The sequence below is a fragment of the Hippoglossus hippoglossus genome, chromosome 3 (assembly GCF_009819705.1).
Source record: "Hippoglossus hippoglossus isolate fHipHip1 chromosome 3, fHipHip1.pri, whole genome shotgun sequence".
Classification (NCBI taxonomy): Eukaryota; Metazoa; Chordata; class Actinopteri; order Pleuronectiformes; family Pleuronectidae; genus Hippoglossus; species Hippoglossus hippoglossus.
Genome location: NC_047153.1, coordinates 23,038,238 through 23,052,178, shown reverse-complemented (window position 1 = coordinate 23,052,178; position 13,941 = coordinate 23,038,238). Strand labels below are relative to the sequence as shown.

Sequence of the window (13,941 nt, the reverse complement as noted above, 5' to 3'; positions counted from 1 at the left end):
ATTTAAGAACAGGGCAATTATTCTTATTTGTTAATTAGTTTCTGTTAGGGATGTATCCCTCTGAAAATATGAATACCAACCAATAGTAAAGCTGAGGATAGAGCTGTCATCTCTCGAGCTCACGACAACCCAACAAAAACCAGTGAGTATGTTATAGGACTGGGTAAACTGGGATGCATGTTCATACCCGTCCAGCTAAATACGGTGACAATTCACTGCTGCATCACTGAAAGCTGATAAGAGTGTGAATGCAAGCAGCATAATTCGTTGATTTGGATGCACCCCCACCCCCTGTTGCCACCACCCATGCAGCAGAAAATCCCACAAATCAGCAAAATACCTTTTGAAGGACACTACTACACTTTGGCATTTCGACAGCGAATGTATTCAAACACAATAGATTGGCTGCTAAATTACAGCAAACATTATTGTAACTCCAAATCCATCAGCAGAAGTGTGCATATTTGCCAATTATCAATCTGCCTCTGAGAAAGAAAATGTGATGTTATTACAATAGAATATTGCATATCAATGCCCAAGGCGAAAAGATGAACAACATAAAGAAAATAACATGGGCGGCTCCTCCAGTCTGCATTCCGACATGTCCTTGGGCAACATACTGAACTCCTAAATGCACTTGAGGGCTGTGCCGACAGTGCATTAATGGTATATGACAGAAAAAAACGTATGGAAGCGCAGTATGAATGTGTGAAGCGTTATAAGTGGTTGGTGCAGTACATTCACCATTCATAATCTAAAAGTACACATACAAGAATGTGTAGCAAGAGCTGTTTACAGATCGATGAACATGCTGTGATCGTTATACTTGTTTACCAGAGCTAATATTGTGGCTTCTCTTTCTAAATGCGTATTACTTACTCAGTAATTGTATACCGTGGATAGCAGCCAGTTTTCAATATAAAATGTAAAGTACCGGCAAGAGTATAATCCAGACTACCCAGGTGTACAATATACTGCTGTTTTTAATAACAGGCTGCATGCACTGCAATAAAAGATGACAAATACTCACTTGTGATGTGATAATGTGCTAAGACTATTTTCTTTCTTTGTAAAACCTGGTTATAAAAGGCCCTATAGCTGTTGATATGGTGTCAATCTAAGGACTGAAGTTTCTTCCACTTGTTATTCATTAATGACAAATTAAAAAGATCTAAATCATTCTTCTCACTTAGCTTCTTCATCATGGCCTGCTATGCAAAATATCCACATCAACGAAGTCAAGAGCAGCAATGGGAGACACATCCCATGAAAAGAGTTCTAAGTGATGGTCAGCCACAGTTGACACAGGAACGGTTTCAGAGGCGGACCTTGTACGTGGGCTGCTCTCCTAGATGCATATCAGAAGCTAATGGAGTCTCGGAACTACAGGGGTGCTGCGGGATCGCTACGATTAGCTCGTGGAACTGCTGAAGGTCACCACTGCTGAGCTGAGCAGCCACAAGCCTTCATAAAACCATGCAGCGTATCATTATTTTCAAAGTGTTTCATTATGGACGGTTAACCTTGGCTAACTCCGACCTAACACTTTAATCAGCTGCCTGTAATGCCTTTGAAACAGTGTAATCATTCAGCTTCTCGTCTTGTTTATCAGCGGGAGACACACAAACGTAAGGTAGACTATTAAATAAAAAGAGGAGTCTTTCTCAAGGCCGCTCAGGTATGTGAAAAGTTACACCATGAGTCAGAATCGCCGCAGATGAGGAAGTGGATCAGTTTCCTTGAAAGGAATGTCATTTGAAAAAATCATCAGGGGCTGTCCAGCCAGGGAAACCCTGCCAGTGCTCACAGACCTTGATCTTACATCTACTGCTGCCATCCCGCACTATGACCTCAAGTGAAAAACCACAAGCCAGAAAGAAACACACACACACACACACATCACAATACAACTGTGCTGTGAACGATCCTTGAATTACACTCGTGAAAATATCAGAGGTTGCCTCAAATATTTCATGGACCTCATTCACAATAGAGCTGATGTTTCATGGACTGAACATTTGTTATGTGGAGCTTTTACTGAGGTCTTGTCAATTGTTCCTTTTTATCACATGACTTTACAAAAACTAGAGAGATAAATAAAAACCGTGAAATGTAACGGAAAATCTGAGAATAGGGATAGTGAGGTCACTTTCAAATTCAAATAAAGGCAACAGTTGGGTAATTATTAGGGCTAGATATTGGATTTGGTATATCAGGGTGCTATTGTGTAAAAAGCACTAAACTACAAGAAGAGAGGTTATTTTTTTTTTATTGCTAAAGCAAATTGGAATTTCAAATATAACATATTAACTGCACATGCCATGTAGGAACCAGTGCCTGATTGGGACTGGATTTTGGTTCCTTGTTGTAGTAATTATGGCCAAACGACTGTTATAAGACTGATGTAATGAGTTAACAGTGTTTAAAATTGTTTCTTCTCCAAAGCATCTTTCCTCAACAGTGTCCAGTCCTGACAACTGAAGTGTGAGCTGTCTTGTTATGGTTTTGTTTAGACAAGTCAGAGTTGTTGGTCAGGAGATAATGATAATAATCCTCTCAGATCAATACTGAAACAGGCCAGTGTCTCCTGCCTCATGCTTGCAAAAGTCATGCATGCTCAAGTTTGCAGTCGACACAAATACAGAAGTACTTCAAGGTGAGAAATTGTATTGGTGACTTTGCAGAGAAAGGCAGTAAATTACAGAACAGAATTAATAAAGAAAACATACATCCTATGACATAGGTTTCTAATGAGATACACGTTTCCCCAGGGACTTAGCGCTACAGTGAGACAATCCTCCATCAGTTGTTTTAAGATCTTGATATCATTCAAACTGAGCATAAACTATAACAAAAAACAAACTATTCATGCCAGAGAATATTCCTTTTGTCTAACTCATTTATTTCAAAGATTAATTCAAACTGTGGCAGGGTTAGATGGCTATGAAGCTCAACAGCGTTCATTTTCATTATATTATCAGCCATAATGTTGAAACCATACAAAGTAGACTTACCACAAGCTACAAAATTGTGAAACAATCTAACATGCAATGTTAAACGATACCAAATGCAACTAGACTACCCATGATCCTCAGGTGAAAGAGCTGTGTCTCGGATTGGTGCAGCTCCCCATTACCATAGAAATGTTTACATCAATCTATTCGAGAAAAACTGTAACATAATGAAAGGCCTCCATGTTTTATTGTGTGAAAAAGGGTTATAATGAAAGTTAGTCTTCCTGGAACCCTGCAACAGGTTTCTCCAACATGCCGCCTACTTCACCATTCAAATGAGAGTTATTTACCACCCATTTTTTTAGCTCTTTGTCCCTGAGGTCTGAGGGATATTTGCACACCTGCTACTATTGTCAGGTCCTTTTAGCACAACCTGGTAACAAGCTGCATTATGGGAATGTGTGATGTAGGCGGGGACCGGTGAAAAGGGGAATTACTCATAGTGTAACATAAAACACTACACACGCACACACTAACATATACAGCCCATAATGAGATAGTGAAACAGAAATTCAGATTCAAACTGATACATGAACAATGGCTGGAACAGTGACTAATATTTGTATGAATCATATATCAAACCATAAAACCATAAAATGAAACCTAAACCCGAAAACCGTTCTAGTTTGGTTGACAGGACTAATTTATGGGTTACAGGAATAATAACTTCATTCTGCATTTACCCAATTGGAAGCCGACTTAAACGAAAATGACAAACTGCTGGAGGAAGAAGTCTGATATAAAACGAGAGAAGCAGTGAATTCAACTAGTCCGCTCCAGGAAATATCACCCTTAACTGTGTGAGAGAAGGAGGAACATTCGTCAGTGGCCCGTGCTCCTTGAAAAGAGCCAAGGGCTTAAGTCAAGTTAAAAGGAAAACAGCAGAATGTTTTGATACAGCTACGTGAGCCCATTAAGAGAATTGGACATTAGATCTATGAAACATGGAATGGGTGCCTCTCTGGAAAGCTTTAAAAATGAATGTGCCTTAACAGCGAGGCTAACCACTAAAGGGACACAACACTTATTGAATCAGCCAACCAGAAGTGATTGACTGGTCCTTTTGAAAACTGCTTAATTCACGGTAAAAGCGGCTTTCTGGGGCACAGGGAGTTTTTTTTTTCTCCCCCTGCCTTTTAATAAGTCAGCAAGGGTGAGGCTGTCAAAGATGTACTGAGCCAAAACCAGATTAAAACAGTTTATCATGGTGGAAATAAAAAATATCTTGTTCGATTCAAAGGAGCACAGTATTCACACAGAAAATAAGACTCCATCTTTCTCAGAGAGGAGTTCAGTCTCTGTGTGACTTATGGTTTTGTTCCTCTACTCACAGGAAAACACATTTGTTTATATGTTTGAATACGACATTGCAGCTGATGCCAATGTGGAAAGCTCTTTTATGCTATAATATACATGGTTTAATCACCAAAATAAAGGTAACATCGAAATTGTAAGTGTGTCATGTCTCATTTTCACTGAAGCATCTAATCACATATTTTGGAGAAAAGTAGCAACAATGCAGAGAGTAATTTGGATTTATTGACGACAGATTGTATTGTACTACACATCCCAACTCCACTGTTAATCTTATGATCTGAAAATGGCTATAAAAAAAAGAAACCGTGAAGACAAACCAATGATCAGTTACAGTGCACTTAAATAGCCGTTCAACTCCTTCCCGGACTACACCTGGAAAAATAATGTATGACTTTGGATGTCAAAACAAACTGTTTTTCCTCAGGCAGTTACATGGTGTGATGGATGGTGTAGCGACATTGTGTACATGATCAAAATCCTATAACAAATGTGTCTCTCTTGTGCATTCATCCTCTTTGCATCACTGAAAGAGATGTTTTCTCAAACAACCATGTAGCTGCACATTTTCCAGCAAGAGAAGGCTTCTTTAGTTCAGTGGGGACCAACGCAGTACAGGGTTAAAAAAAAAAAAGCCCAACACACATGGTGGGCCCTCTGTGCAAAGACATCCAACATGTAGGCATTGGATTCTTCTACTGGTTTTACTGTACTCTATATTTGGGCCCTAATTTGTCCCCGGTCATGAGATCAGAACCTAAGGCATAGGACCGACTTGTTCTTTGTCTGCTGCCATGTCAGATGGACACGTGACGCCCAGTGTTTCCTCAAAACACACCGGTTGTGAAACAATTTTAGAGTGTGTGGTCTGCCCTAAACAAACCACGCTGAGTAAGGCACAAGAAGTAATGAAGAAGATTTATGAGCAGCGATGGCAGGATTACAGAGGGTCTTTACGAGTGCTGATCTGGGTAATGGACTATGTCTGCATAAGATTTCAGAGCCTCATTGTCATATCCATCTCATAAACAAAGCAGACAAACTGGTCTTGTGTTTCTCACAGGTTCAGACGGTGGATTCACATCATCAGATTATACTGGTAAAACAAGCCCAATTGAACTCATACAAATCATGGTGCTTGTGCACATGCATAAATGACATATGTCAACACCTTAACAGGCTCAGCAAAGTGATGAATGACAGCTGTGATAGCGTGGTGCCTCAGGAATCGGAAAGAATGCAGCGTTCACATCAAACTCGAAGTGAATGTTCACCTTGCGTTACCCGCACAAGTTTGGCTGCTGGATCATTTGCTTATTGGCATTGCGACTCGCAAGTAAACCCACTCTCTCCCTAAAAAGAGGAGGACTACTGGCTGAAGTGAATACAGTTGCTAAATATACCTGTTGTGGAAAAGCCAGAGAAACCAGTGTCATTGTATGTGGGTCCACAAGACCATCCGGAATTGGACACAACTCTGAGAATTTCACCCTCTTCTCCAATAGCTGCGTCTGGCTGAGAGCAGTTTCCAGCACTACCAGCATATCAAACTCACTCGAACAAAGCTGTTCCAGGTCTAGTTTGGGTCTCCTCTTCCGAAACTGAAATCACTGTGAAGCCCTAAAAAGCCACTTTTCAACTATTATGCCTCTGTCACTGATCTGTGTAAAATCATAACAACCATCATTAACTATGTTCACAGGAAATCCATGTTAAGACACAGTACAGGAAGTGCAGAGCTGTGCATTAAAACAAGGTAAGCATCTGCTCTGTAGAGAGATACAGACAGAGCCGTGATTCTTAGTTGCAGGAAAACTCAGAGTTACAGTGTGAGCATGTGTGTGTGTTCTAGTGAGTGAACTAAAAATAACACACTCTAATCTGGGTGGGAAAATTAGGTGTTTAACAAATCTCCTGACAGGCTACAACTAAAAACACTCAGCAAAACACGTCAGCTATTCACTTTTTGGACATTTGAACATTTAACATGCACCTTGGAGTCACATCCATCAACTGATGAGTTTGACAAAGCAGGCAGCCTCTGAGGTTAAACACACACACACACGCGCGTTCAGTTGTGTTTGGATATGTTTAGAATGTGTGTGATGAAATGGCACCAGCTGTGTACACTGGAGAGATGCACAAGGCCCCCTGGTTGAGCAGAGGGTTAACCCCTTCCCTCCCAATGGAGCAGGAGGGACAGCAGGGAGAAAAGAAGCTTGGCCCACGATGTTTTGGACACAACCGTTTGCTGCTGTAGAAGTACGGCAACTCACTAAGATCAATGCCTCAGTTCCTTAAAACGGTGTTGTTTTTGGTTTCCGTACATATACATGGGTCAGTTAGAACCACATGAACCATGAGCAGGCTACTGTTACACCTACACATTTTACAGGTTCCATAAAGTCGTCTGATAATTGCTGCTGCAGTCCTACATCATCGTGTCAAGTCTTAGTCTGGACAACTTCCTAATCATTGTGTTCAAATCGCAGTTAGTCTTTCATATCATGGGTGAGCGGACAATAAAAGACATAGCAGATAGAACAGCATCTCAATTCTCCAGAGTGCTTTGTCTGAGTTCAGGACTGAAAGCAAAAGAAGAGGAATATGTACAGCAATAAATAATGTGTTTTACTATAAAACTGCATTTATTAAGCTTTTAGCAGCGGTTGCTGCTCACGACAGCACAAAAGTGTGTAGTTTAGTACAATCACAAACGCACAATGAGCAGCTTAAACAGAGGTGCAACTGGAGTTTCCGTTTACAATGCAACTAACTAAACTGTTGAATGTTGCTTGAACAAAAGAATTCAGTCAACAGTGATTAAAAAGCTCAATCAGATGTCATGATGAATGCAACATGAGTAGTTTTTCACAGCAGCATGTTCAAGTAGGTTACCTTGCTGAGAGAGTCTGCTAATAAAACAAAGATCATTACCTCCACCAAGGAAGTTGTGTTTTCACCCATGTCTGTTTTTTGGCCGGTTGGTTTGTTTGTAAGCAAGATTATGCAGACTCTACTGGATGGATTAGCACAGAATTTGGTGCAAGGCTGTGGTGTGGGTCAGGGAATTACCGAATACATTTTGGTGCAGATCCAGGAATTTGTCACTTTCTTTAACGTTGATGGATAGGTCATTTTTTTGCCATTTTCACTGGTTTCCATGGGAATAATTCAAGGTATCGATGAAAAGAAATCAGACATCTTTACAGGGACTGATTTCTACGAGCGTGTGCAATTTGGTGCAGTTTGACTGAATTTAAGGGGACTGTTGTAAAGTATGCATTCTACTTAATGCCCTCCTACTTGAAAATGAGGTTTGATTTCATGAACATTTTAAGGATTATAGCTTTAAGTCTGAAGAGGCTGTTGTTGATTAGAAATTTGGTAACCTGTCTTTGATTGTTTAAATCCTTTATGAAGCACAACAGCAGTACATCCTCTCACAGTCCTCAACATCAGCATTGACCCAGCAGCTAATGCTACATATTTTTAGCAACTTTTCATCTTCAATGTGCTGTGAAGCCACTTGTCCACATGCCTCTGCTAAAGTGCCATTAATAAGCTGTGATGTTTGGTCGATTCCCAGCTACAAAGACTTACGATGACTAGATGATGCTGGGGCAAGTTTAGCGAATAAACCTGAAGTGCTTGCACCAGCGCAGGAGAAGAGTTTGTATTAACATCTGTTGGTGATTCCAGTCTCTCTTTGACTGGAGGTAATGAAAGCCCACACTAAATGGATACTGTATCTGAAACATTATTAAACCTGAAGAAAAGACCAGATGGCCATAAATATGGGAATAACACAGGGTCTCTTTCATGAAACCATTAAAGTCAATCAAATGTGACTTCAACAAATCCAGAAACCAATCAAATCCAAACAACTCCCTGTCTTTAGTTAATGCCGTGTCTGACTGAAGAGCTCATAACCAGAAAAAACATGGCATCACCAAAATAATACATTGCACAAATGACAGCTGCATGAACAAAAGCACACCGTTATATACACGGCATGGTTTTTATGCACGCAGCTCTAATTTGTCCAGTTTGTTATTTTGACATATATGCATGTATGTCACTTTAAGTTACCAATAACAGCCAGTAAAAGTAGGGTCCTTAAGTGTAACTGATCCGTGCTCAACCTTAAGTCAAGATAGTTTAAGAGAGCTCTGGACCCTGCTGTGACGGCCCCGTCACCCACCTGAACACTCCTGCATTTAATGTTTAAAGATCACAGACATAAACCTTAATGTTTGCTTTAAGCAGAGTCGATAAAAAGAGCAGAGATTAATTCTGTCAGATTTCAGCAGAGCAGTGACTTCTTGCCGAACATCAGTCGTCTGTGTGAAATTTGTGGCGTGTTTCTCTTCAGGACCCCCCCCCCCCCTCCAACTCGGTGCCAAAAAACAGGCGGCTTCATTAGTCATGACTGCAGCACCTAATTAAGTTTGTGCCACTCGTTTGGATTTTCTGTAAATTTAAAAGAATCTCTGATGTTTTCAAAGTGCCTCTGGGCCCTTCTGTCTCTGTTGTCATTAAAATTGAACATTTCCTGTGCCAGCGTTTTTTTTGAGGTTTTCAAATCAAAACTGTGAATCTAGTGGAAATTGTTTTTTTTCTCAAAAAGGTGCAGTGACAGCTTATAAATAGATGTAAGAAGTGAGGCTTTAGTTCCGTGGGACTTGTAAACATGCCACATCTTTTGGATGACTAACGGCTCCGCATTGTGCTACCTTTCAGCAAGTTGATTCAAATTAACTGGAGGCTTATTTGAAAGATGCATGCAAAACAACCTATTTGTTCACCATGGAAAGGCTTTGTCATTTGCATGAAACACATCCTTTATATTCTCCTGTCTCCCCAACATAACTGCTAAGAGATACTGGATAAGCACCTTCTTCGCCACCCTTCCTCTCGCTCTCTGCCTCCTTTTTGCATTGTGGCCAATTACTGTTGCAGATGGAAAAATTTCGCTTGACCCGGGGAATTTATGAGCGGGAATAAAATCGCACTCTTACACCGATTCAAAGCAACGTAGTTAAAATTTCTCAGGGCTGATGAAGACATGATGAAATTGGGCACATATGACAAGTTGGCCACATGACAAAGAGCTGATGAAATAGTGAGAAACCTGGTAACTGTTTTGAACAGCATCAGATTGCAAGGGGCTGAATAATTTGGGAGGGGGTGGTGTGTGTGTCTAGGTGTGTGTGTGTGAGGGAGAGAGGGAGAAGGGGTGGGGGATGTAGGGGTACCATTGTTTAGACTTTTTTTTTTTCAAATCAGCATGTCGCTGTTGTGTGATTTTTGCTTGTCATAGTGATGTTCTCTCTCACCGGGGCACATGGGAGTCAAGCTGCTGATGGATCACTGGCCAATAGTTCGAGTGTTACATCACTGACAAAACATCACAAGCCATCAAATGTGTTTTACATAACCTCTGCCTCACAATTGAGACTTCCAAAAAACTTGCCGCACCTCACAACTAGAAACTCAGAAAGAGCAGCGCTTGTATTCAGTCGTAACAAAGTGGATACACTAATACTTGCACTATGAATGCAAAAAGTATCGGCTCTGCAGCAACATTGTGTTGGGTGCATCATGTGGCCGTTTCTGTTGGTTTGACAGGCTGAGGGTTTACTGATGCCATGTTTAAGATTAAATGCACAACACAGCACAATGCTGACAATGAATGCATTCATAACAGAGCAGATAGAGTCTGTTTCTCTTTGACTGCGAGTGTGTGTGTGTGTGTAGCTGTGAAGTTGAGAACTGATAATCAGAGAAAGCAGTGTCTACAACACTGAAACACAGCAGCCCTGACTTACTAAAACTGGCTAAATACTTAAAATAATAAAGTTGCATCTAATATGTGAGAATGACTTCGATGTTATATTGTGCAATTACAGAAGTCTGCATGCAAAGAGCAATCACATGTGTCTGTAACACACTGTTTAACCACAATTATGTTGAGGGTCATGAAACTGGATCACAGCCGTGCAGAGCGGTTTGAGTTGATTTGACACCAGATCCTCTGCATCAGACTTCCATCACATTTTAATGCTTGTTCAATGCAGGCTACTGATGCAATGATCCAGCAGCGTGTTGAACTGTGCAATCCAGCATCGGCTCCTGTGCATGACTTGTACTCTTCCTCATACTGAACCAGTTTACGTGTGTACATACTCTCATGGTGTATACTTTTAGAGGTGTTGCTCATTAGGTGTTATAATACTGCATATTCTCCCTGTTTCTTTCCACATGCTATTGCACTGTGCAGTCAAGCCCTTCCACCAGTATGCTTTTAGTATTTTTCTGCCATTTACCAACTCAAATTTTTTCTAGATTGATAATATTCCGGTCACACTCTGATTTAGGTCCCTTAGAACAATGTGACAGAGCCTATTATTTTTTAACACTTCTACTTGGGATAGAATAACATAAGAGAAATGTCTAAGAAATATACTCAGTATGTATTCAAATATTTTCACCAAGTCGACACAGATATGATGATCATTTTAATGGATGAATCTGGAAACTTTTCACAGATCCCCAGACGTCCTCGGACCCACCACTTGATAACCACTGCTTTAACTTATCTGTTCTTCGTATTGTTGTTACTGTCCTCATCCCTATAGCTGTAGATCTACGCCTATGTAAGTGCACTACACTCAAGCTGGCTGTGTGACAGTGGATCACATCAGTCGGGCCACTGCACTAGCATTGTGTTGTGCTTTTCCTTTATTACACAGCAACAACAAAGTTTGTGGCAAAGCAGGGACACGTCCATTAACTTCAGCATCGGCGATCAGTCAACATGAGGCAGTGGACGGAAATCAGCATCTCGCTTGTTTTGGGATTCATGTCCAGCGGTAAAGTGTTGGATGAGGGAGCCGAGGAGCACGATGGTCTCGCACGCAAACACACAAACAAGAGGAGGCTTCCCGAACTCACCTTGTTGAAGTTGTAGTAGCCCAAACAGTGGGCAAAATCCATGTTGGCCGGCTCTCCGGGGATAGAGTTCCCAGCAGCGGTCGGATAAAACCTTACATCCATGGTGAGTGTGCGAGCGTCGGAGCAGCTGGAGCCGGAGCCCGGTGACTTTCTGCCCGTTTACAATCCAAGCGCACGGCGGAGAGACGGGGGAAGAGGCGGCGAGGCTGACCCCGGCTTCTGCTCTCTTTTGGGGGGGGGGGGGGGGAGGTAAACGAGACGAGCCGGAGGTCAAAGTTTGGATATTCCTCCTCTTCACGCCTGGTTCATGTCTGAGGGAGTCCACATGTACGGTGGACTGTGCCCAGCGCGCTGTCTGTCAGGGAGCTGCCGTGTATACAAAGGAGCCACGAGACCGGCGACTGCGCGTGGGTCCACCTCCTTTTTTTTTTTTACCTCCCTCCTTCACATACAGGAAGAATAAAGAGAAATAAAACTACTTGTGAGAGCGAGTGAGACGAAACCTCACGCGGGTACCGTCCGTATCCTCCGCGGTTCTCACAACTTCATCCCTCCAACTTAGTTCACTAGTTAACAAACTGTCAGTCCGCACGAGCCCATCTGTTCAATGCCGCGTCTGTAGTTTCTGAACAAGCACAACAACAGTCCACAGATGGCGTGATGAGATACTGTGGTACACACGCTGGTGTCCCTGTGCAGCCCTTAGCTCTGCCTGTCTGTACCATAGGTCTGTACCACAGGTCTGTACTGGTCTGTACTGATGAACAGCCAGGAATGTGTGGACAAGCCAGCCACGCCCCAAACACACCAAGCCCCGCCCACGAAAACACTGCATTTAAGTCCATGTGACAGGTTGGGGTAGGATCGTTAATTATAACCACAGCAGTCTGCGGTGCATGTGTAAGTGCACATTTTGTTGTTTTAAAAATATCCAATCAGTCCTTTGTCTATTTTGTTGTTGGGTTGTGTTTTGCTTTGGAGACAGAGGCACACAAATGTATGCTAGCTAATACAGAAAGTCTATCCATCTTCCGCCCTAAACTAAAAACACACCTCTTCCGACTATACCTTGAATAAAAGTTTAACCTAACAATTTAGTAGCACTTAAATGGCACTTACTTATAGCACTTAGTAGTTTGGCTTTCTTGAAGAAATAGTACTCTCTTGATTCTTGTTGTTCTGGGTTTGTACCCTCATGGTTGAATGCACTTATTGTCAGTCGCTTTGGATAAAAGCGTCAGCTAAATGAAATGTAATGTAATCTAATGTAATACACAAGGGGCTCAAACTCAGAATTTCCAACCCCTGGAATCAAAGGTTGCAACTGTAACACCCCCTCAAGTCAGGATTTCAACTCGAAAGGTCAGGGGAACCTCACCACCCCGACTTCGAAATCCAAGATAGCCCCTCCATATACCACTAGTAGTAAAACCTGTAGTTTTTACTTTTTATTCGCACTTCTGTTTTTAAATGTGTCGTACACAGTAGTAATGTCCAATTACTGCCTGTGGATGTTTTACTACAGTGTTAAAATTCGTGAAATGTAGCGTAATGCATTATTATGAACTGTTTTTGCTAGCTGGCTAGCGTAAACATGTTCCAACTGTTCCATTACACCTTGAAGCTCGGCCGTTCTCGATTTCAGAGTTGGCTTAGGCTATTTTACTGCTATCAACAAGCCACGGCTAAGCTAAGTATGCTAGCGTAATACAAGCATATTTGGTGAGGTAACAAGTGAATACTATCACAGTCGTGTATAAGAGTTAAGCTATTTGACTGCTTCAACCATAGACTGAATAAATAAAGATGGACGACACCTCCCACTATCCGTAAATGAAGCCAAAATATCTCATATACGAGCGCTGCCTTCTTACGCATTTTGAGCCTGAGTCTGCTCAGTATCAATCTTGGGATGAAACCATGGTAGTGAAAAAAATGTGAGTCAAACCCCAGTGTCCTTCCGTTTGCATTTATTTGGTTTAAAGGCTCTGGGTGCACATATCCCTGTTGCCAATACACTACTATCGTTGCTATCAGTCATGATTTTTTTTTTTGTGATGTGGATGCTGGGCTAGTTTGCTAATTGCTTGCTGGTGTTGTTATGTTCAAAGATTAATGGAAAGCATCACCTGGGGTCCAGATCTCCATTTGACCTCATTATTCACACACATATAACTTTGATGTGAGCAACACTGTTTTCTTTCTGTTTACACTTTCTGCACCTTTACTTGATTTTTGTACTTAATATATCCAGTTGCACTACCCTTTCATGTATAGTCACACAATGTAATCATCCAGATGCACTATAGTCAGTTCTTAATTTGTAAAATGATATGTTGTGGTGAGTTACCGTTCTAGATTGAAGGGCTTTTTAATGTAACATCTCTCTCCACAAACCTGACATCAGCCCTGGCAACACCCCTGTTTGAGAACCCGAACAAAAATAATGGTCAGATGCAATAATAGGCTATTTATGTGGAGGTGGTGGTGACCCTGAGAAAACAAAACACCCTGTTCTTGTTATGCGAGCTTTACTTTTTGAAATGTGAACTTCCTTGATATGAATACACATGTGTGTTTTAAACAAGTCATATTGTGGTGATGATTCAACCAGACGGGATTCATACAATACCACTTGTGCATCCCTGGCCGCATG

The 13,941-nt window shown here is 41.5% G+C and overlaps 1 protein-coding gene across 1 annotated transcript in view; it reads right to left on the bottom strand.

Moving 5' to 3' along the window:
• tox3 (TOX high mobility group box family member 3) overlaps window positions 1-12,099 on the bottom strand; it is a 41,674-nt gene extending 29,575 nt beyond the window's left edge. Inside the window, exon 1 of the mRNA XM_034581245.1 lies at window positions 11,286-12,099. Within this exon, the coding sequence (XP_034437136.1) occupies window positions 11,286-11,387 (102 nt within the window). The 5' untranslated portion in view covers window positions 11,388-12,099. The remainder of the gene's footprint in view (window positions 1-11,285) is intronic.
• Between the last annotated feature and the right edge of the window lie 1,842 nt (window positions 12,100-13,941).